Below are 24,661 nucleotides of genomic sequence, written 5' to 3'. Positions count from 1 at the left end.
GTGAATAGAGTACCAGCCCTGGACTCAGGAGGAACTAAGTTCAAATCCAGTCTCAGACATTTGATACTTACTGTGACCTTGGGCGAGTCACTGATACCCAAGTGCCCTGCCCTCCCCCCCCCAAAAAGCAAAAAAAAAAAAAAAAAAAAAAAAGATGGAAGCAGGGCAACTCTCTTCATCTTAGTTCTGTCCTCTGGTCTTCTATCTCATCTCAGTTCTACCCCCTGCATTAGCTGCAGTCCCAGGTCTCCTTTCACCACCTCCAGATCACCTGGCCCTAATTAATCAATCAACAAGTACTTGCTGAACACCTATGTAAGGCACCAAATTAGGTTCTGTGAGGGATACAACTAAGCACAGGCATCACACCAAGTAACAACGGTCTAGCTAAGACGGTGAGAAATGGGTGATGGGGTTGAGGGTTGATTTTGTGGTTGTAGTTTGTCCCTCATTCTCAAAGAGGACCATGACATCAGGGAGGTGATGGCGCAACACACAAGTGAATCGGATTTAAGTGAGGGAGGGCTGTGCAAAGTCACCAGCCTCACTTTCTCGTCCAGAACCTTCAGGGTCCAGCGGCCAGATACAGACCAGGACAAGTAGAGATGGCCCCCAGGCTGAGCTTATCAGAAAGATAAAGGACAGTAAATTAGGGGTGGGAGACAAACCAGGCAAAGATGGGCCAGAGATAGAGACTTGGCAATAATCATAACAGTATGAGAATGAAATGAGATAATATTTATAAAGCTCTTTGTCAGCCTTAAAGCACTCCATAAATGTTGGCTATCATTGCTGTCTTTATTCACAACCATAGCACACTGAAGCATTTCAGAAAGCATGTTCCTTACAACAACTGGCCTTGTGAAAAAGACAGTACAAGTACTATTATCATCCTCACTTTGCAAATAGGTCAGGGTCTGAAAATTGAGGTGGCTTACTCAGGGGGAAATCACGAGTGACAGAACTGGAGCCTGAACTCAGCTCTTAGAACAGGATGATCTTATGATGTTTTTTTCCCCCATACCAGAGGTGTTGAGCCTCAGGTAAGGTCCAAATGAGATAATGGATGAAAAGCATTTTGCAAACCTCAAGCACCATATAAATGCCAGCTATTGTTATTATTTTATTGCTATCCTGCAATAACCAAGACTCCAGTCTGGTGATAATTTTGTTCCCTGAGCTGTATCTCTGTAATGTTTATAGAACAATCCTGGGATATGCTAATAAATGTTCAACAACCAGCTTCTCCAGGGGAACAAAATGCATACATATACACATTTAAGTTTAATCTATATTGTTAACATTTAATTTATTTTAATTATTTAAATTAATTAAAATTTAAATTAATTTAATCTACATTATTAGACTAAAAGTTTAAAACAATCAACAAAACAATAAACCAAGCCCTGATTTGTAGTGATTGCCAATTTCTGGGGTGAGTGAAATTTTAACACTACTGGAAATTTAACAATCAGTTCTAGATGGTTAGAGTTGGCTCCAGCATACTCCTGTTAGCACCCTGGGGACATTCAGCATAATAATGTAACAAGGTAGCCTATGCTGAATGTCAAATTATAATCATTCAGGACAGTGAAAGGAGAAATCACAAGAGCTGGGTTCCAGTCCCAGTTCTGACACTTAGAAGCACTTACCTGACCCTTGTTTAATCACCTGTAAAATTTAGGTTAATAATAAAAATTGCAGTAATAATAATAATAATAATTGCACTACCTGGCTCATGGGATTCCTACAAGAAATGAGCTCTGTAAAAGGCTTTAACGGCCTATAAATATGAGCTATTATGTTTATTGTCAAGTCTCTTCTCTGGCCCTTTACACAATCGGTTGCCCATTCTTTTTTTTTTTTAATTTATTTTATTTTCAATTCACAAACCATGCATTTCCATAACACAGTACAATAAAAAAGATGATTGTACATGAAGACTCTTAAATCTACCACATACAACTTGCTATTCCTTCCAAATATACAACAGTTAGCATGAAAATTTCTTTTTTTCCTCTTTTCTTCCCTTTCCCCCACCACCCTAGAGATAGCTATCATTAGATACAAATAGGCATATGTATAAAATTATTCTATACATACTTTTATTTATCAATTCTTTCTCTCAGTCATCCACTCTTGCTGTCTCCATCTTTCTAACACTGTCCTCAACCTTCCTCACAGATTTCATCCCCCAAAGCTTTAAACTCAGGCATTTCTTGCTCTCCCTCTTCCCCTATGCTCTCTTCCCTCATTCTCTGCCTCCTGATCCCTCGAAAGGCTCTTTCTTCCTTCTTTTCTTCAGTCTAAAAGATATGCAGATACACACACACACTCCATTCCTGCAGAAGATTCTGGCCTCAAGTTCCCTACCCTCCTGCCCTCTCTGTGCCCCCTCTCACTCTTCTAACCTATTCATAGCTTTGCGTGTGGGTTGGCAGCTCACAAGGAAAGCAGTTAACAGGTGTGGGGCATCAAATGACTGGCAAATGAGCCAGAGCAGCCGCAGCCCTAGTGTGGGGGGTTGAAGGGGCTCAGATTCATTGTCATGTGCTGGTATGCGAGCAGGCCAGCCAGGAGAAATATCAAGGGGCCTAAACAAGATTGTCAAGCTAGCATTGCAGGGAGATGATCAGGGGGCAGGCACATTATATCTTTCCCTCCGTTGGGCTCCCTGCCCTACCCCAAGTTCTGCTGTTGAGCCCAGGAACTTTTCAAGTTGGAAACCATTATTAATAGTCATGAGTAGTCCAACAGTTCTAAGATCACCCCCATGGAACATCCCACTGTATGCAAATCGACTTGTACGCCAAAGCCAGGAGAAAGATGTTTGGTGCATATATCCCTGATCTTGGGAGGTAAACACCACAACTCGCCTTATTCATGCTTAAGATTCTGTAAACCCTATAAATAAGGAATCACTATAAAGAGTCAGAACTCTTGCACAGTTTGAGATTATCTAATTACTACTGACTATGTTGTGACTATTGGTTACCTCACAGGAGGCTATCCAATGCCTTACTGAACTCTCGATTTTGTGTTCATAGCTCCTGACCTGCCAATCACTCTAATAGCCCTGTTAAAGAAAGCAAATGAGGGGAGTTGGGCCTGACTTGGGCATAAAGAAAGCTGAGCAGAAGCTAAGCTAGGAGATGACACAATCCAGATTAAAAAAAGACTTGGATGGGAACAATGTCCTGAATCTATCAAAATGGAGTTGGGGAAGAGTCCATATGAAACCCCAAATTTAGGGGGGTTTGTTTGTTTGGGAAGGGCAAGACACAGCTAGTTTAAGTGAAAAAGACTCAAGTTGGAGGTGGGGGGAAATTAGGATTACAAACTCAATTCGAGTTAGCAATGTGGTGATGCTGCCAATAACCCTAATGTGATCCTCAGTTATATTTATAAAACCATACGTGATGATACGGTTGGTAGCAACTAAATAGGATTTCCAAAAGTCCAGAGAAAATAAGAGGCATTATCCCATGGACAGGCCTTAAGGAGGAAGATGGCTCAAAAGGCCTGGAAGGACTCTCAAAAAATGAAATTCTGACAAAATAATCATAATGAGAAATTAATTGATCTGTCTAAAATCATATAAATGGAAGGAGAATCAGAACTTGCTAGTGTGCCCTCCCTTGTGCCATGTTATCTCTTAATCCCTTTTCTAACTTTCCCCTCTTCTCTCCTCTCACCAAAGCCCAATATGGTAGAAAAGGTGAAGGAGGGAGCATGGAAAGAGATTGTCAAGGTTAAGAAGGGTGACTGTTCTATTTTGTTTTATCCGTTTCATCACAGTTCCTGGCCACTAAGAGTCTTTCCATTTTTCATAACAGGGAAACTGAAGCCCAGAGAAGAAATGGACTTGTACAAGGTCACATTGTAAGTCAGTGGTAGTGATAGGAAATCCTAGGAGTCCCAGACCTCAGATCCTACTTTCTCTACAAGTCCAAACAATACAAACTAGCGTTCTGCTGAATCCCAATCATACACCTCTTTGCTTCCGAAGGTTTAGAGATTCTTCAGATAGCACTAGAGTCAGAGAAGGCTCTGTCTCAGGCTCTATCTCTTGTAACAAACTCAGCAGGGAGCCTGGAAGAGCTTCCCTCATTCCCTCTTGAGGCATGTGCATGACAAAAATTCTCATGGTTTCCAAACTGTCCCCTTGCCTACTCCAGAGTCCTTAGAAATGAATGCAGGCAGAGACTTCAGAAAAACCTGGAAAGACTTATATGAATTGATGCTGAGTGAACAGCCACAGTGTGCGATGACTAACTTCAATAGACTTAGCTCTTCTTAGCAATGCAAGGACCTAAAACAATACCAAAACACTTGATGAAGGGGCGGCCAGGTGTCGGGATGACCTGGGGATCAAATCTGGGCTCAGATACTTAGCACCACACCCAGAAATAACTGGCCATGTAACCTTGAGCAAATTACTTAACCCTGATTGCTTTAAAAAAAAAAAAGACTTGATGGAAAATGCTCTCCACATATAGAAAAATATGGAGTCTGAATGCAAATCAAAGCATACCATTTGCTCTTTTTGTTTTGTTTTTTCTTTCTCATGGTTCCTTCCATCCATTCTAATTCTTCTGTACAACATGACTAATGTAAAAATGTTGAAGAAAAATGTATATATAGAACCTATATTGGACTGCATGACATCTTGGGGAGAGGGGAGAGGAGTTGGAGAAATTTGAAAACTTATCAAAGTGAACGTTGGAAACTAAAAATAAATAAATTTATATTTAAAAAGAAAAGAAATGAATAAGTGGGGAAAGAACAAAATAAACCTATCTCTTACTGTCTCCATCACTTACTTTCCTAATCTATAAAATGAGGCAGATAAACCAGAAAATGTCTAAGATCTTAAGAGACGTTCAAGCTCTAAATCCCTATTAAAACTCTAAAGTCCGGGGGCAGCTAGGTGGTACAGTGAGCAGAACACCAGCCCTGGAATCAGGAGGACCTGAGTTCAAATCCGGCTCAGACACTTAACACAAAAACTAGCTGTGTGACCTTGGGCAAGTCACTTAATCCCAATTGCCCTCCAAAAAGCAAAAAAACAAACAAACAAACAAAAAACTCTAAAGTCCTATAATCCTAAATCCAAGAAAGAACATCATCACAATCTAAGTTTTATGACAAGTCAGAATCCTTGTCATTTAGAGTTATAGGCTTCCTAGGAGGTTCCTTTCCTACTCCTCTATAGCCATTCATGTCAGCTGTATGCCTCCCATGTTCCCGTTCTACCCTGCCCTTCTATTACACCCCCGCCCCGGCACCAGAACCCTTCCCATTTTCGTTCAATTTTGGAAACTTGGCTCTCCCCAAAAACTACTGCATCACTGACCACCCTCTCCAATACTGGACATACCTTCTCTCACGCTTTCTAACACAGCGGGTTGAAGGAGGAGTTGGTGTGTATCTTGTTCCTTACAGTCACTTCTAGACCCTTCTTCTACCACAGTTATTCAGTGGCCTCTCCTTATCTGAGGTTTTCTCTGCCCAGGGATACCACCCCACGATAGTGGTGCTTCTTATCTATTGGTTCCCAGAGGACCTTTCTTAAGGAATTCAGTATCTCACTCAATCTTCCCATTCACCCCAACTCTGGCCTAATACTTGCAGATAACATTTTACATGTTACCATCTTCTCAAATACTCCTGCTTCCCAGTTCATCAATGTCTTCAAGTTCCATAATCTGCACCTTCGTCATACTTCAACTATAAGCACGGATGGTCATACTCTATGTCTAGATATTGTTTGGGGTTTGTTGGAGTTTTTTTTTGGAGATAATTGGGGCTGACTTGCCCAGGGTCACATAGCTAATAAGTAACTGAATTCAAATTTGAACTCAGATCCTCCAGATTCCAGGGCTGGTGTTCCATCCACTACACCACCTATCTGCCCCTCATAGATCTTACATGATCTATCCATCACCCAGAAGTATTTATTTCTACAATACATAACTCTGAAATTTATCTCTTTTTAAGCATTTATTAAGTTCCTACTATGCGCCAGGATCTGTGCTAAGTGCTTTACAAATATCATCTCATTTGGTCCTCACAACCCTTTGAAGTAGATGCTATTATCATCCACTTTTTACAGATGAGGAAATGATGTGGCATGGGTTAGGTGATTTGGCCAGGGTCACATAGCCAGTAAATATCTAAAGTCACATTTGAACTCAGGTCTTTCTGACTCCAGGCCCAGCTCTAACCACCGTCCATTTATCTGATCATAACCCTCTGTCTTTCCATTTCTCTCTGAGTCTCACCTCTTCTAACCATATTTCCATCCTCACCACAATCTCCAGGTCATTACTTTTGCTTTGTTCTCACTTTTTCTCCTTTCAAAATCTTGACCTTTACTTAACTATTTCAGTTTAATTTTTTTATTAGTTCAGTTAAGTTCATGCCTTCTAACCATGATCCATTTTATTCCTATTATGCTATCTTTCAAACTCTCTTTCCCAGTCTTGAATTACTCCTACCATTGGTCATCTCTGTTTCTGCTCTTCTGCTACAGAACGCCATTGAAGGAAGTTGCATTATTTACCTGTTGGGTGAGTTTACCACAAATTTTTGTTATTTGATTTAAACTCACTAACGCACAAAAATTCTTTTGCTCCTCCCTGATTGACTCTATACACTCCCCCACATTGGCTGCTGCAAACCTTGTCTTCTTTTTTTTTCTTTAATAGGGCAATTGGGGTTAAGTGACTTGCCCAAGGTCACACAGATAGTTTTTTGTTAAGTATCTGAGGCCAGATTTAAACTCAGGTCCTCCTGTCTCCAGGTCCAGTGCTCTACTCACTGCGCCATCTAGCCACCCCGGAAACCTTCTCTTCTTAAGCCATCTACACTACCCCCCTTTCTATTCCTTCTCAACAGAGGACCTTACTCATTTTGTAGCTCATGACCTGTCAAAAGCACCTTCTCTTTCCCAGTTCCTCACTTTGAATCACCTTAACATCATTGTACTTTCTCTACTCCTTTCTTCTCCTCCTCCTTGAAGTTCCTTTACTTGTGCTCTTGATCACATGCCCTCCCATCTCCCCTTTGATCATCCCTCTCTATATCTTTTTCCTTATTCTCTGGCTTTTTTATTTATTATTGTTTTATATTTATAATCTATTATTAATTCCAGCTCCTCAACACATCTGGCTTTTGTTTTTTTCTCTCGACTCATACTATACAATCCCCCCTAACCTGGGTCTTCATCATCTCTCACATGGACAATTGTAGTAGCCTCCAAACTGGACTACCTGTATGCCACGTCTCCCCTCTCTAATCCATCCTCTACTTAGCTGCTAAAACGATATTCCTAAAGTCCAAGTCTGGCCATGTCACTTTCTTCTCAAGAAGCCCCAGCAATTCCCCATTATCTCAAGGATAAAACACTCTCCTGTCTGGCATTTAAATCCTTTCACAGCATATGTTGCCAGGATGATTACTCACTATTCCCCCAACACGATTTATAATCCATTTGAACTGGCCTATTTGCTCTTGTCCATAGATGACATCATATTGCCCATCTCCCACATCTTTACACAGTTTCTCACTTAGGCTTTCGTTCCTTACTTCTAGCCCTTGATGCCCCCAGCTCTGTTCAAGGTTCAGCTCAAGCACCCTCTCCCTTCCAAGAGACCTTTCTTGATTTCTTGATTTGTTAGTGTCTCGTTCCCCTTTCTGTGTTCTTTTGTGTTAGATGTGTACCTTTATAAGCCTTGTGTCCCAGGTCATACTATAGACTGACCGAGGTCTTGGGCACAGACAACAGAACAGCTGTGACAGTGATGAATCTGAGGATGAAAAGCGGAGTCTCTGACATCTTCTGACTAAGGGACCTGGAGTCAACAGCCAGGTCCAGGTCTATCAGACAACCAGTGTTTTTTAAGTACCTACTATGTGTCAGACACTGTGCTGAGCGCTTGGTATACAATAACAGGCAAAACACAGTCCTTGCCCTCCTGGAAGTCCGTCTAAGGGGGATGGAAACAACTATGTACAAACAAGGCACATACAGGATAAATAAGTGGAGGGAGAGTTATAGCTGTAACTATAGCACTCACAACTGTGGGCAAGCCAATGAACATCTCTGAAGTCATTTCTTCATCTGTAAAACATGTATAAAACCTACCTCCGTCACAGAGTAGCTGTGAGAATAACATTGTATAGACCATAAAGTGCTATATAAATGTGAAGTATCATAATGATCATTTTTACTGCTCCCCAATTTATCTGGTGTGTCTCTTGCAGAGGTCACGGGACCCCAGCAGTCAGAGGTCATGGGACCCTTAATGGGTTCTTTATGCTAGGTCTGCACTCCAACTCAATATTGCCCTCTGGGCTACTTCCCAGACCCAGAATTGTGCTTCAAGGTGAAGCTTGAGCCAGTGCTTAGTTCTATTCCTTCCTCTGAGTCAGGGAAGACTCTAATAAGTTGGTGGAAGAAAGATGGACCAAAGTATGTGAAAGAAATTAATATGACTTTAGTTTCTCCCCATAAGTGTGCATGCAATATACACATTTTATGCATGCCTATAGGGGGCAAGGGTAATACTGAGAGACACTTTAGATATACACAAGATATCAGTATAGTAACAGTACTAGTTGGTTATATACTGGCAGAACTTGATTTTTAGTTTTCTTAATCAGAACCAGAACTAAGATGATGTCACTGGAACCTATTTCTTTTATCCTAACCCACTTATAGCACCCCACCCCCCATGACCTTCAAGGGACCTGTACATCTACTCATCTAATCCCAGTGTCTGCTACTGGTCTACTCAGCCCTGGTCCATGCCAAACAGAGGAAAAGAAACAGCTCTGCTATAGGAGAATGGGGCTAGCACCAGCACTCTAACTACATGCACCATAACTACATCATGCTCCTAGAGTAGTAAGAGAACTATAGTCACCCATCTGTCATTTGGATGCCAAAGTTACACCCTTGCTCTAGTCTTGTTCTATCCTGTACCAGCAGCAAGAGACCGGCTGGCTGGGACAAACAGGTTTTAACAGCCAGACTCTTACTCTTCGTTTAGGCAGGATGAAATAATGGAAAAACCCTAGACTTTATTACTAGAAATCAAGAGACAGCTCCACCATTAATTCTTGCATCTGAGCATGACCTCAATTTCCTCATCCTGTCAAGTGGGAATAACAACATTTATTCAACTTATTTTCCAGGGTTGTTACAAATATCAAATGAAATGATATATATATGAAAAAGAAATAAAAAATTAAAAGAACTACACAAATTTATAAAATGAGGATATTTTACCTAGTTTATGGTTCATAGGATTTGGAGTAAGAAGGTACCTCATAGATCATTTGGACCAGTGATTCTGATTTCTTGGTTCATAAACCCCTTCAGGGTTCTTGATGGTCCAAGAGATTCATATTACAAAAACTTTGATGGTACCTTAAGTGAAATGTAGTTGCTTAAGTGTTATTGGGCCTTTTTATGTAAGTGTTATTCATATTCAACAAAAACTTGTAAAATAAAGAAATTTCATTATGTTCTTGCAGATAATAGCAAGCATGAAATCTTGTTAGATCACTTCTTTTATTCTTATAGAATGTCCCACATAAAATATTTTTAACCATTTTATATTTAGTCTTGGAATTTTGTATTTGGAATTTTCATAATTTCAGGAAAAATGAAATTTTTTACTTTATAATGAAAATTTTAATTTGTAGTTTTTTTGGACATTGTAGTTATTTTAAGCATTTAATGGATAAATCTAAAAGAATATTACCTTGGGGGTTCACAATATGTTTTGCTGTTGTTGTTGAATGGAGTTTGAAGAACAAAAAATATTGGGAATCCCTGATCTAGACCATTCCCCTCATTTTACAGATGAGATAACTAAAACCCAGAAAAGTAAGTTAGCTTGTCTAAGGTCAACCAGACAGCCATTTGAAGAATGGGGATTCCATTCCTGTGTATCTCCTTCTATTACTCTCACTGCTAATGGTCTATAGTAAATATAATACATTTTTTAAAAAATTACTGATGTCATCACTTCTACTAATGCTGTAACTCCTTTCTTCTTAGGTACGAAGTATTTCATACTTCTATTATTTCCTAGGTTTCCTATGAGGGAAAAATAAATTCCCATCATACCACAAAAAGGGGAAACTGAGACAGAGTTGAAGGTAATATCTATTGGTCATAAGACAAATGACATGGAAAACTGTGATTATATTCCTGTACCCCTAGTCTATAATGGTCCTTCCACTTCTTTGTTCCATAGACCTACTTCAAGATTCTGCTAAAAACTTACTCCACTAAGACAACTTCCCTAACTAATTTTTTTCTAATGATCATATTCCCTCTAGCAACCTCCAGTACTTATATACATGAGAGCCCTTCCCATTTTGAAAGATAACTAATAAGTCTTTGCACCCTCCATAGTTCCTAGCACATAGAGATACTCAATGTTTGTTGAATGAGCTCAGTTTTCTAAATTCCAAATTGTAAGGTATTAATAAGTAAATTTAGTGTCTATTACAACTCCCATGATTCAGTTACTCTTTGAGTTGAAGAAACTGTAGTAAAAACGAGATTCATTCCTTACTATTGGGAGGAAATGTCCCAACTCCATGGGGGAGTTGGGACCCCAGTTCAGTGGGACTTGGCTGAAGGAATAGGAGAGGGGAAGACCTAGGGTCAGTGGATGACACAGTTGATGCACCTTTTTGAAACACCCCTTTCCTACTTCCTACCCTGACTCAGTAACTGTGTGACTGCAGGAAAGTCACTTAGCTCTTTGGACCTCAGTGCTCCCTTGTGTAAAAATAACAGAACCTGCCTCACAAGTTTATTGCAAGGACCAAATGAAATAACACACGTAAAATGCTTTGTAAATGTTGAACTAAAAATTTTTATATAAATGATGGATGATGATATAAATTAAAGAGATTTAACTGTCCTCTAGAATCCCTCAAATTATATGCCAATGGGACAGAGCTTACGGTGTAACCATTCTCAGACTTAACCTCTCTTCATTTTTCTTTCAGCATCCAGCAGACCGTGCTCCACCTTATCCCAATATTCTTCAGCTCTACCATCATGCCATAGTCCCAACCCCACATACTACTTCTACCTATTAGAAAAGGATATTCTCCTGTAATTCCTTCCTTTATTATCAATGGCCCACCACCATTTTAGCTTCTGTTTTTTGGGTATTAGGACCTCTATTCCCTGGTTCCAACACCCCTCCTCGATCTGTCTCTCTGGAACTTCCCACCTACAAAAAGGTGACATTAGACTCTGGTCTCCAACTTCTACCATTCTTGGTTCTTATTCCTACCCATTATCACTGACTTACCCAGAACTTGACGAGGAAGAAGGCATTTGAGGGTCCTCGTTCAAAGAGCTCTTTGAGTCCTCCCTTCTTATCAGGGAATTTGTCATAGATCTGGTGGATGTCCACCGCTTCGAGGTAGGGGTCACTGTAGCTGGGATTGGACTGGCCAATGTGTACAAATAGGTGCTTGTTATACTGTGAAGAAAATGGTGGGATCAGGCATGAGACAGGGAGGCAACTGCAAGGCTTCAATGTGTAATCCAAAGAGCCCTGACCTGGAAACTGAGATCTACCTAGTTGTATAATCTTTGCCAAGGTACATCCCTTCTCAGAGCCTCATTCCTAATGAGGGGCTAGATCAGACCATCTCTAACATTGCTCTCACATTCTGCTAATCTAGGTAGACTAATAATCAACACTTATATAGTACTTTAAAATTTGCAAAACATTTTATATGTATATATACACATTTTTATTGTTCAGTCGGTTTCAGTTATGTCCAACTCTTCACAAGTCCAATTGGAGTTTTCTTGGCAAAGATCCTGGAGTGGTTTGCCATTTCCTTCTTTGGGTCATTTTACAGATGAGGAAACTGAGGCAAACAGGATTAAGTGACTTGCCCAAGGCCACACAGCTAATAAGTGTCTGAGGCCAGATTTCAACTCAGGAAGATGAATCTTCCTGATTTCAGGCCTGGCTCTCTATCAATTGCACCACCTAGTTGCCCTATATATATATAAAAACACACACATACATATTTATTTTATTTGAGTCTTACAACAACCCTGTGAGGCAGGTCCTATTATTATCTCCACTTTATAGATAAAGGAACTGTAGCTCAGAAAAGATAAATAACTTGGCCCAGGGTCACACAACCATTAAGTATGTCAGAGGCAGAATTTACTAATAATAGCTGGCAGGTATATGGTGCTTTAAGGTTTGAAAAGTACTTCTCACGCATTAAATAATGTGAGACTCACAACAATCCAGGAAGGTAGGTGCTATTATTATCCCCATTTTGGAGAAGAGGAGACTGGGGCATAGAAAGGTTACATGACTTGCTGAGGGTCATACAGCTAGCAAGCATCAGAAGTGAGATTCCAACCCAGCTCCTATCGACCCTGAGTCAAGAGCTTTGCCCACTACTCTATGCTGCCGCCCCTGCTTCCTTCCAGCACTGTGACCTTTAAAGGGATGAATGTCTGTTGTATACCCGTATGAGGAAGCTCTGCCTAGTCTATCTCTCTTATTCTTCAACTGGCCAAGCAGGTTGGGAGATCTTGCATAGTAAAAAGGAATAGGAGGCAAGGAGGTTGGGTTGGTAATGAATTACTCTTTTCCTGTTTTATTTTGAACATATGTTCACATTTACCCAAATCCACTCCAAAGGAGGAAGCAATGAATTAATTTGAGAAATTATTTAAGCCCAGTTTGGGAAGAGGTTCCTTTGGTGTCTGTCTTCCTCTTCAATAGGATGTTGAATTAAGGCAGTGTGGAATGAAGGAGGGGGAGAAGGAAGGGAGAGCGAAAAAAGCCTGGGGAGATAGGAAAGGGAGATAATGCAATTAAATTAAAATAAACCCAGGGATGGAAAGATAAAACCTCATCTGAAAACTTTGGAATGAACTCTATATGTTCATCAAAAGATTAAGTCAAAGAAAGGGAGAAGCAGGAACACAGAGAAGAAGAGAAAGGAAAAATGAGAGGGAAGAGGGAAAAACTAGAATGGAAATGAGAGAGAGCCAAGAAAGAGAGGGCTTTCCTCAAGGGTGGGGGAGAGGGGAGAGAAGAAAAGGAAGAAGAGGAGGGAGAGTATGAGAAGGGAGAACAGGGGAGAAACAGAGACTAGAAAAGAGATGGATAGAAGAGAGATATGTGGGGAAAGATTAAAAAAGGAATAGAAAAAGCTCAGAGGAGAGAGGAAGAAGGGCTATGTGGGATTAGGAAGAGTAGAGTCACCTAGACAGGGAGGGAAGGATGCCCAGATTCACAAGTGTAAAGCCAGGTGGTCAGGGCCTACCGTGTCTGGGTCTTGTTGCTGCTCCAAGAAGGCAGAGAACTCCAACATCCAGAGCTTGGAGCTGGCCACACTTCGGCCTTGCCATGGAGGGGTCGACGGCGACAGGGTGGACCCAGCAGGAGATTCAAACCCTGAATACAGGGGGAGAAGCCAATGGGGACCAGAGCAGTCCCTCCTCACACACACACCCACTAAGAAAACCTCATGTCCCCTTCTGAAACAGTGGCATGGTAAGGTAGTGAGTAAAAGCTCTAGTGTAAGTCTCTGAAGGGCAGGGTTTGTGACTAGTAAATAATACACCAAGAAACACCTAGTTGTGTTAGACCAAATCAGTATCATTTGGTACCAAAGGAGTTCTGGAGTGGGGACAGGAATACCTTTTCCTAAATCTGCCACAGATTTACTGGAATTCTTTAATCACTTGTTCCAAATCTCTGTGCCTCAGTTTACCCCATCTCATAACTCCAGATGTGGAAAGGAAAAGGTATGGTATGATAGGTATGGGAAATGGTGGAGAGGGTTCCGAGGGTTCTGGAGACAAAGATATCAATAACAGGAGGAGGTGATTTTTGAGGGAAGCACAGGCCAAAGAGGGAGAGGCGGGCCAGGGAGCCGGTGGCAGGGCCTAGAGTAGGGATCCAGTCTCCTGATCCCCTAGAATTGCTAGGTCAATGGGTCTCCTCCTCTCTCTTTGCATTCTCACTGTACCCATCCAAGCTGTACTAGGTACTATTGATCCCCAAAAGGCAGAGTAGCCTGACAGGAGAGCAAAGACTTATACAAAGTCCTTGCCAAAACCCTAGGAAAATCCAGAATCAATCATGTCTTAGAATATCAGGGGTCATCCCAACCTGCAAAAAGGCGGAGGGTAAGAAAGAGTGTATTTTCTTATTGCCTAGGATGACAGAAGATTCTGCCCACTCTACCCCCTTCCCACCCCATACCATGTGATAGCGATATGGATGGAGACGTCACCTGGAAGAGGATAAGAAGGGGCCCATATGACTGGTTCACACAGCTGAAAAGAACCTGGTTACAATGGCATCTGCCTAACCCTAGTAGGGTTACTGCCTTAGTATTGACACCACTTTTCTTCCAGACCCTTCCTGCTGGTAAAGGCTGGGGATCTCTTAGGTTTTCTGAATTATGGGGAAAGGGGTCCACAGGAGATGAAGCTGAGCAGAGGGTAGTGGGACAAAAGGGGCAAAGTTATGCAAAGAGGTCAGGCATGCAAGTGGCATGCATTTGGTATGCAAAGGAAGCCAGACATTCCAGCCAACCCAAAAGCATTTGAGCTGAGCCTGAAGGAGCCAGGCATGCTAGCTGTATGTCCATTCACTGGGTAAAGAGTTTGGTGGTTGATGTAACCAAAGATAGAGAGTGTGAAAATAAGCATGCCAGTGGGGTTAGACATGCATGTGGGTTTCATGTGCTTGATGCCATAAGGTAGGCTATCTAAGTCATGGGATGTGCAAACTGAGTATGCATGAGTAGGAGGCAAGAAAAGAGTACACACATTGGGGTTTCAGGTAGGCATGTTATGCCTTGAGCCCAGAGCATGGGATTTGGGGGAGGATGCCATGCAAGGGAGCCATGCAATGCTGACCCACCTGGCAGAGGGAGCGGAGGCTGAACAGCATAGGTTTGTTGAGAGAAAGGTTTCACACTGCAGGAAACATGGGAGAGAGACTGTCAGCTGAGCTTTGATTGGAATTGGATACCCTCAATAGGAAAGATCCTGGGGCCCAAGCCTGTCTGCACCTCCCACCCAACTCTTTCCTCTCAGTTTTTACATCTGATCCATAAAGGGAATGTTTCCATTGCTGAAGAAGGTAAAGCTCTGATGAATGTGTTGCATAGACATCAGGCTTCCAGCTCCAGGCAATCCTCTTGGGGTTCTGGGCCCAGGGAATCTGATTTAATTACTGCTCTAATAATGTATTAACAACTGAGACCCAGTCACTGCAGTAAAGCTATAAAGAACTCAAACTACCAATATCCAAACGTTAGCTGTCCTGGAAAAGCTGCACTCAGACCTCTGTCTACCTTAGAATCCAGTCCTGCTGTCCATAGCATTATTCAGAATCTGGAAGCTGATGAGAGGACAGGTCTTGTAGGTACAATATACACTGAAGGATTATGGAGAGAGCAAACAAGAGAGCTCAGGACATACTCACTCATGGGAAGTTCCGGCTTGGCCTGGCAAAGTTCCTTGCCAAAACTGAAAAAGGCAAGAAACAGAATCAATACAGCTCTAGCTCCCAAACAGGACCATGGCTGAAAGCAGAAGAAATGGAGACAGGGGCCTGGGTTGGAAAGTGAAAGTTTGAACCTGAAATGTGGGCTCCCTTTGTGCCATAAAGGCCCAGAGCAGTGGGGAATTTGGAAGAAAGGCAGAGGAATGAGAGAATGTAAAAGAGAGGCTAGTAGAAAGACTAGCAAATAAGTGGCAGGAGCCAGTGAGGGTAGAGTTCAATGCTGTATTTAGTTCGTAAGAATGGAAGCTGTGGGTTTATTCTTTAGTATCCCTTGAAAATCTACACTAGGGCTGTGTGTGCACTGAGGCCCTGTTCTACCTGTTTTCAAAAGGAGTATAAGGAGAGAGTGTTGGTGGGGGATTGGAGAGTGACAAGCAATGGAGGGAAATTATGGATTATGGCTGTGTCTTTGGATCCCTGTTTGGTTTCCCCTTAGACCAGTAGCTTTGTCCAAAGCCAAGGCTTTGTTCTCTCCTCTCCAACATCCCAAGCTAGAGAGGAGGCAGTGATCAAAACCTGGGCTGTACTGTGCTTGGGATGGGACGAGGAAGATGAGGAGAGGTGTGGCTTAACCCTTTACTGTAGTTTGTCCACTTACCCCTGAGACTGCTGGGTAGGCTGGTCCCCGGGTAAGGGCCATTTTATTGTGGAAGGCTGTAGCAGAGATGATCTGAGCGGATGACATGGTTGCCATATTCTGCAGAGCTTTGTCCTTAGCTGCCTGGTCCTGAGGGGAAACGGGAAGGTCTAATGCAGCAGCGATCTCAGTGCAGCAGGAGAACAGAAAGGGATAGGGCACATGTGTATAGAGGAGTCAGGGAGGAAAGGATTAACAAGGGAAGAAGGTGGCAGTCCCCCTGCTCTTGTGAAAAGAGCACTGGCACTGAAGTCAGCAGACCTATATTCTAGACCCAAGACTCAGCCATCAATTAGCCCTGTGACTGGACAAGAGAGTTGAGTCTCATTTTCCGATGGATATAACAATACCCACCGTAGCCACCCCACAGGGATTTCACAAGGATCAAATAAGACAAAGTACTGAGCAGCAGGAAGGGCACTGGATTTGGAATAGGAGGTCTTGGGTTCAAAGTCCAGTTTGGCCACTTACTACCTGAGTCATTTTAGTTGTCACTTATCTCTTGGGTGTCCATTTTCTCATCTCTAAAATGAGTTGGACTAAATGACCTCTGAGGCCCCTTCTTGCTCTTAATTACAGATCCTACACAGGAAAGGACTTCGAAAAGTTAAAATTGGAATGTAAATGTATAGCACTGATAAACTCAAACTTAATCCACTCCATCCTAGGGGACTATTGAGAAGACACCTGTTCCTCCTTACATACTTAGATAAGTGTCAGCCTCAAGCAGATATGTCTTAGTTAAACCTATCATTTCTGAAGTCTTCCTGGACTGTCTTGATTAATGATGGTATCCAGCAGCCACACTCTGAGCCAGGGACTTTCCTGACTCAAAATGCACATATAGAATGTTGTTGTTCAATTGTTTCAGTCATGTCTGGCTCATCATGACCCAACTGGTGGTATTTTTGGCAAAGATAGTGGAGTAGTTTACCCCTTTCCAACTGCAGCACATTTTACAGATGAGGAAAAACTGAGGCAAACAGGCTTAAGTGACTTGCCCAGGATCACAGTTAGTAAGTCTCTGAGGCCAGATTTGAACTCAGGTGTTCTTGACCTTTGGCTCTATCCAGTGTACCACCTATAGAATATCAACACATTACTCTGCCATCTGTAGTTCCTCAACCTCTAAACTATTCTGTTAAGTGCCTGAAATAGGGTGCATACAAGTGCTTAGTAAAGGAATTTTTGTGATGGTGAGAATAGATAGCATATAGAGCTTTATGGTTTACAAAGGACTTTACACATATCATCTCATTTTATCCTTACAAGAACCCTGGGGGAAAGTGCTATTATTGCACTCCGATTTTACAGATGAGGAAGCTAAGGTAAAGGTTGAGTGACTTGCCCTGGGGTGGAAGGGCTAGTAAGTGTCTGAGATCAGATCTGAACTCATTCTTCCTGATTCCAGGCACGGGACCTCTATCTGCTGTACCACCTAGTGCCTACATCGGCACCTTTCCTACTGTCTGACTGATAATATGGTGATGATTATAATAACAATCATCTGTTCTGTGAACCATAGTTGTGCTACCCCCAAGCCTCTAACAAAGAGTCTGTATTAGCAAAAGGAAGAAGTAATGATCAAATGATGAGGATGGCTAACATTTATCCAGCACCTGCTATATGCCAGGCACTATGCCAAGTGCTCTGCCATGATTATTACATGTGATCCTTACAACAAACCTGTGAGGTGCATTGTTATCCCCATTTTACAGATGAGGAAACTGAGGCAGAGACTAAGTGTCTTGCACAGGGTCACACAGCTGGTGAGTATCCGAGGTCAAATTTGAATTAGGTCATCCTGATCCTAAGCCTAGCACTCTATGCACTACACCACCAAGATGCTGTCTGGTTGGGCTAAATTAGAGCTTAGCACTGGAATGCCTGCTAGTGGTGGCACAGGAGATGATTTTGAGCAGCCAACACTAGGCAAAATTGTGAAGCCAAATGCCATCACTGGTAAAATAAGAGTTGGAGAAAATGATCTCTATGATAACATCCAGCTCTATATCTTTTCTCTTCCCCTCCTTTCAGAGCCCCACTCCCCACTCATGACAGGCTCTCTGAAATTCTTCCATCCCCTTCTCAATCTCAGCTGACTGTATACTAAACCCTAATGCTAATTGATTAGACTTTAAGTTAGATAAAAATGTGACCTTTCCCAGGGATATCTGCATTTTAAAGACTTCACATGCCACCTCTGAAAGGTTGTCAACCTCTGAATCAAAGCAAGACAATCTTGCAAGGGGAAAGAAACCAAAAAGAGTAGGAAGGGGGTGTGAAGACGGCTCTTAAATGTTTGTTGAGTGGAACTGAATCTCATTCTGAGTAACCAGGATGTCAAATTGAACCCAAACTTCTCCCTGGAGCAGGGGACTTGATGCCATCAGTTGGATGGGGAGGAGGGGAGGGAGAGGTGTCTCAGAGGGAGGAAAGAGGGATGTGCATGGTGGGGAAAGACACCCAGGCACTGGACTGCAGCATACACAAAGAACAAAGAACAATACATGGAGGCAAAAGATTGACTACACAGTGTGGCCCAAGCAGATTCACACTCACTTTTATGGCTCTGGAGATAACACAGGAGCAATTGTTCTCCATGATAAATACCCTGCTGTGGTCTCCAGCCCAGCAGCTGGTTGACTGGGGATTTGAACACAGAATGAGAGAGGCCAGTAAGGGCAGGCTTAGGCAAGAGGAAAGCCCAAGGCAAACAGGGTTCAGGTTGTGGCCTGGGGTGGTGGGAGCTCCATGCACGCATGCTGTAGCTGGAGGGCCAGCAACTGCAACCTCTCCAGCTGTCTCTTAGAGGTGCCTCTGCTATGGCTGCTTGGGAGGGAGGACAGGTGATCATAAGTAAGCAGTGCTGAAGGGGGAGGGGACAGCAGGAGGGGACTGGGCTGGCTGTCCCTCCCAAGATACTAGTAGAGGCCTGGGGTTGTGACTCTTCTCTTTGACTCAGAAGTCTGGCTCCCAACATAGTAGAGTGAGATGTACTTTCCCAACACAGAGTGAGATGTACTTTCCCAACATAGAGTGGTCATATAACCTGGTTCTTTCAGGAACCTGGATGGACTTGCAAAGAATCACTAACAGCTGCCCCTGAAAGGCTACCAGAGTACTGGAGGAAACTTCTTATTCAAGAGACCAGAGGGCCATGATGGGTGTTTATTTGGCACTGTTGCCATTCTTCTCTGTTCTTTCTCACTTTCTACCAGCAACATCACAAGAGACTCTCAAGATGATTCAGTTTCAAGAACTTTGGGGTTTATAAAGTGGAGGAGAAGGGAGGAAGAGAGATTTTTCCCTTTATGGGTAGTGAATGGAGCTGTTTGCCCTCAGGGTCCCTACCCCTCTTGCTGCTAGGGAAGGCAGAAACATCCTGGGACCTGCTTTACCTTTAACTTGGCTTGGATCTCCCGAGCTTTACGACGGGCCAGCACCTGGATGTGGCTAGATACCTGCAAGAGAGAAAAGAATACATCATGTTCTTGGGGCCACTGAGGCCCCTTCTGTCTCCTTATGCCCCTGGCCCTGCCATCATCTCAACATTTAAACCTGACCTAAGCTAGACCAAGTGTTTCAGCAACACTTCAAAAGAGTCATGCCAGGGTCTATTCTGGTGTGCCAGAAAGATAAGAGACACAGGACAGCTGCTGCTGGCTCCTCTTCCTAGTTCTGCTGCTTGCTACCTGACTTTGGACAAGTCACTTTCTCTCTGGGCTTCTATTTCCTTACCTGTAAAATAATGTGATCAGAATCCATTACAGCTCTAATACTTTGATCCTGGGTGGGGGCTCTCAGTTTTGGAGGGGAGTCCTTCGTCTTGCAGAGATATGGTGCATTATTATCATAAAGGACAGGGCAGTAACCAACTCCTGGCCCACAGAAAACCTTGTTCACATAAGCATTTTTGACAGATATGCCAACCCTTAAACTGGCCCCATCATCAAAGGTCATAGGAAGACATCTTCTTTCCTTTGAGGAAGCCTGTAGGTTGTGAGATATTGGCTCCTTGTTGTTCACCATGTCCATAGCACTCACCTGCTTCCTGGTTCGAGTTTTCCCAGTCCGGAGCTTAATATAACGAGCAATCAGCTCATTACGGCCTGCAGAGACAAAAGACAGCTTGCTGAGTCAAGGAGGAAGGAGGAAAGGGACAGAGAATGGGGATAAGGAAAGCCAGAAGGGCTGAGTCCTGGCAGACGTAGTGGTGTTAGATCATGACGATGGGGCCCAAGAATGAAAGAATCAACAGGGTCAGACTGCCTCCTGGGACTGAGGGCCTTTCCTGGGAAAACTCACACTTGTTCAATGCATTCATTCAGTCATCTCAGCACCTTATTCACATAGTCAACATTTTACATGTCCAATGAGCAAGGTGCTAAAAGAGGAGACAGAAATGAACTAGAAAGGGGTGGCTAGGTGGCACAGTGAATAGAGCACCGGACCTGGAAGTCAGGAGGACCTGAGTTTGGATCTGGCCTCAGACACTTAACACTTACTAGCCGTGTGACCTTGGGCAAGTCACTTAACCCCAACTTCCCTCAAAAAAAAAAAGAAATGAACTAGAAAAGGTCCTTGCCTTGAAGGAACTTATAACCAAATTACAAGAGTAAGACTAGCATTCTCTCTCTCTCCAGTTTTTCAGTTTTTCTCCATCTCCTTAATTAAATAATTACAAAAATTGCAACTCTTCCAAGAAACTTTCCAGGACAAATAGGAGGGGGGAATAAGGATTTTTTTTCTTGGCTTTATGCCATCATTCTTCCTTTAGCACATAATATATGCTAAGCCGTAAATCTAAAGCGAACTGATTTAATAAGATTTCTCAAAATCGGTGTTTTCTGACATCCTTTCCTGCAGGGGTCTGCAATCCAGGTGGGAGTAAAAGACAAGACATACGTGTACTAGCAATACTGGGCAGGATATGAGTGTCAACAATAAGAACACGGAGAAAGTTCGGAAGAGGACGATCATTGTGTGTTTGAGTGGCCAAGGAAGGGTTTATGGAGAAAGTGGGGGGGAATCAAGGAAAAAGTGGTATGTTGTAGTAGATAAAACGGTCAAGAGATCTGGGTTTCAATCTTTTTTCAAAGGCTTAAATGCAGACTGGATTTAAGATCATGGAAAAGTCACTTAACCTTTAAGAGACTTACTTGCTTCATCTATAAAAGAGGGATAATAATTTACTACCTCCTTCATAGAGCTGATGAAAAGAAAACACTTTACAAACCTTAACATCAATCTGGCCCTATGATTTCACTAGTGTAGAGAAGTTCTGATGAGGAAATCCTTGACCAATATAGCTCAGGAATTGTTTGGCAACTTACAGCTTTAGAGATTTGCCCAAGAGCAGTGAGAGGTTAAGTGAGTTGCCCAGGGTCACACATCCAGGACTTGAATCATGTCCTTCCTGATTCCTAACCAGAAGTATCCACTGGGCTACATTACTTCTCTACTTCAATGTGAATTATTAGACAGGGAATGCTTTTTGGACAATGTAGGCCTAGAGTTGTATCTTGAAAGCTAGGTAGGAATTAAATACACCACCAATTGTCCAGCAATTCTACCCCTCTCCCAACCTCCAAATCCAAGCCCCAGGAGAATCACCCAGCTCCCTAAGGAGTGCCCATGTTCTTGGCACATGGGCAGACCCACAGATGATGGATCTGGGAAAGAAAATAATAGCTAGCATTTATATAGTGCTTTAAGGTTTGCAAAGGGTTTGATAGATACTATTTCATTTGATCCTCAACAACAAACATGGGAGGTACATGCTATTATTACTCTTATTTCACAGATAAGGAAACTGAGGCAGACAAAAGTTTAGTGTGCCCACAGTCACATCACACAGGTGTCTAAGGTATCTGAGGTCATATTGGAACTCTGGTTTTCCTGACTCCATGTCCAGTACTCTATCTACCACACCACCAAGCTTTAGGCAGGATAAGAGCAGAGAAAAGTGGGCAATGACCACCTGGACCAACACTGGGCTGTGTCCTCAATGACTTCTTTGCCTCCTGCCAAGGTGTACAATGACAGAGTTACACACAAAATCTTACATGGCAAGCTGACCAAATCTGCAAATGACATGAAGCCAAAAGAAACAGTCAGACAAGACAAAAGAAATGTAAAATGTGCATCAGAGCTATCTATCCAGACATAGACACATACAGAGACATAGTCTAGACCAGGGCTTCTTAAACTTTTTCCACTCCCAACATTGGGTAGCCTGAGGGCATATATAGTGCAAAGTAGCTTTGTTTTCAGAACCAAGGCTGTGGTGAAGTTACCTGATGCAACTTGGGCAAGCAGAAACACCTTGGATTTTTTATGGGTTTGATTTTAAATTAATTTTTGGACATTGCACATTCAGAAACCTTTTATTGTTGCCAAACTTTTCACAATCCCATATGGGGTCGTGACCCACAGTTTAAGAAGCACCATTCTAGACTACATTGTTAACTAAATATTATGTGTGTATTCCTGTTTTTCCAAGTAAATTATATACTTCTTACTAATAATAGCTTTAATCTGGTTTTAAGGTTTGCAAAATGCTTTACTAATGTTATCTCACTTTATTCTCACAATAAGTCTAGGAGGTAGTGCTATGATAATCCTTACTTTACAGATGAAGAATCTGAGGCAGATAGAGGTTAAGTGACTTGCCCAAGGTCACACAGCTAGTAAGTGTGTAGGGTTGGGTTTAAACTTCTGATTCCAAGTCCAGTATGCTATCCAGAGCCACCTAGAGGCCTCTTGAGAGTGGGAACAATGTCACATTTATTTTATATCCCCTACAGTCATTACTAGCACAGAACTAGGCACACGGTGAATGCCCAATAAACTTGGCAGAACTGGAAAAAAAATAGAAAGCTAAGACTATAGAATCAAGATTTTTTTTTGGAGGGGGGAAGGTAAGGCAATTGAGGTTAAGTAACTTGCCCAAGGTCACACAGCTAGTAAGTGTTAAGTGTCTGAGATCACATTTGAACTGAGGTTCTCCTGACTCCAGGGCCAGTGCTCTATTCACTGCACCACCTAGCTGCCCCCAGAATCAAGATTTTAAAAGAGCTGAAAAACCTATAACCAAACCTAATCAATTGAGACTTAGTAGGGATAAATGTAAAATCTAACATTGGCGTTTAAAAATAAAAATCAACTTTACAAGTACAGTATGTAAGAGGCATGGCCAGACTACAGTTTATAAACAAAAAAAACCTGGGACTTTGATGGACTTCAAGTTCAATATGACAACAGCCAAAAAAACTAATGTGAGCTTAGGTTGCATTAATTTATAAGCATATTGGCCAAAACAAGTTAAAGAGCACTACTATTATACTTAGCCTTATCTCAACGGATATTTTCACTTGTGGGAGCCTCATTTTAGAAAGGACATTGACAATCTAAAGAAAAGAATGACCAAGATGGTAGGGAAGAATGGAAACCACACAATAAAAGGAATCAACCAAAGGAACCGCAGAAATCCTGAGGAAAGGCAGTGTTAAGACTCTATAAGGCACCCAGCAAAAGAAAAAACTACCCTCTATTTATGGAGAATGTCATGAATACCCTTACAAAGGAGGGAAAGGGACTCCTGGTAAGCAGGACTGACACAGATGGTTTGTTAGCTATTCTAGGCATGCTGCTGGCTTGAAAATGCTTACCCTCCAAAGTTCACAAGGTCCTCTCTCTGGAGAGAAAGAGACAGACAGACAGATAGACTGAGGCTCTTCTTCTCCCCCTCAAGCAATTCTTTCTCTGGGACCTGGCTGGAATGGCTCTCTGCTCTACTGCCAGACAATCAGATACCTGGGTTTCTAAAGTAGTTGACTGTCTTATACAAAATCCACAGGGCGTAACCAAGTCTTCTCAATCAATCTGAATATACTTCCTGTAAAATGTCCCTCCATTTCATCCAATGACTTTGAAGGTCTTCTAAATTGATCGTGCCATTTTTAAACCTAAGCTAAAAACTTTTGAATAGCTGATTCATTTGTGATACTTAGTTTTTGCTCAAATCTAGTTCACACCTCTTTGATTGCTTGACTCGGTGGAAGTGTGTTCATATGTGCACATGTTGTCAGTTAATTTAAGTGGGATGGGGAACGGGAGGTGATCTGACATACAACCCCAAGCTTACAATAGAATAATAGGATTGAGTTGGAATAAACTTTAAGAGATTATCTGATAGTCCAACTCCCCCATTTTACAGATGAGGAAGCTGAGACCCCAAGAGATTCAGCAGCTTGGTCAAAGATGATCCTTATCTACAAAATGGGGATAATTATAGCACCTACCTTTCAGGGCTGTTGTGAGGATCAAATGAGATTATACTTGTAAAGAGTTTAGCATGGTGCATACAATAGGTAAATATTTCCATTTTTCTTCCTCCCTCCCTCCCTTCCTTCCT

At 42.3% G+C, this 24,661-nt stretch overlaps 1 protein-coding gene across 3 annotated transcripts in view; it reads right to left on the bottom strand.

Moving 5' to 3' along the window:
- TEAD4 (TEA domain transcription factor 4) overlaps window positions 1-24,661 on the bottom strand; it is a 76,621-nt gene that overhangs the window by 11,756 nt on the left and 40,204 nt on the right. For 2 of the 3 annotated variants that reach the window (XM_069101464.1, XM_069101462.1), the window contains 8 exons: window positions 20,290-20,354; window positions 19,644-19,706; window positions 18,805-18,888; window positions 16,204-16,332; window positions 15,525-15,568; window positions 14,958-15,013; window positions 13,348-13,478; window positions 11,349-11,522 (listed from right to left, as the gene is read on the bottom strand). In XM_069101464.1, the coding sequence (XP_068957565.1) occupies window positions 11,349-11,522; window positions 13,348-13,478; window positions 14,958-15,013; window positions 15,525-15,568; window positions 16,204-16,332; window positions 18,805-18,846 (576 nt within the window). In that variant the 5' untranslated portion in view covers window positions 18,847-18,888; window positions 19,644-19,706; window positions 20,290-20,354. The remainder of the gene's footprint in view (window positions 1-11,348; window positions 11,523-13,347; window positions 13,479-14,957; window positions 15,014-15,524; window positions 15,569-16,203; window positions 16,333-18,804; window positions 18,889-19,643; window positions 19,707-20,289; window positions 20,355-24,661) is intronic. The other variant, XM_069101463.1, reaches the window with a different exon arrangement.

The sequence above is a fragment of the Petaurus breviceps genome, unplaced genomic scaffold (assembly GCF_028583685.1).
Source record: "Petaurus breviceps papuanus isolate PSGF00001 unplaced genomic scaffold, PetGlider_PUasm1.0 470, whole genome shotgun sequence".
Taxonomy (NCBI): domain Eukaryota; kingdom Metazoa; phylum Chordata; class Mammalia; order Diprotodontia; family Petauridae; genus Petaurus; species Petaurus breviceps.
The sequence above is the reverse complement of the archived record's forward strand: the minus strand, read 5'-3'. Positions and strand labels throughout refer to the sequence as shown.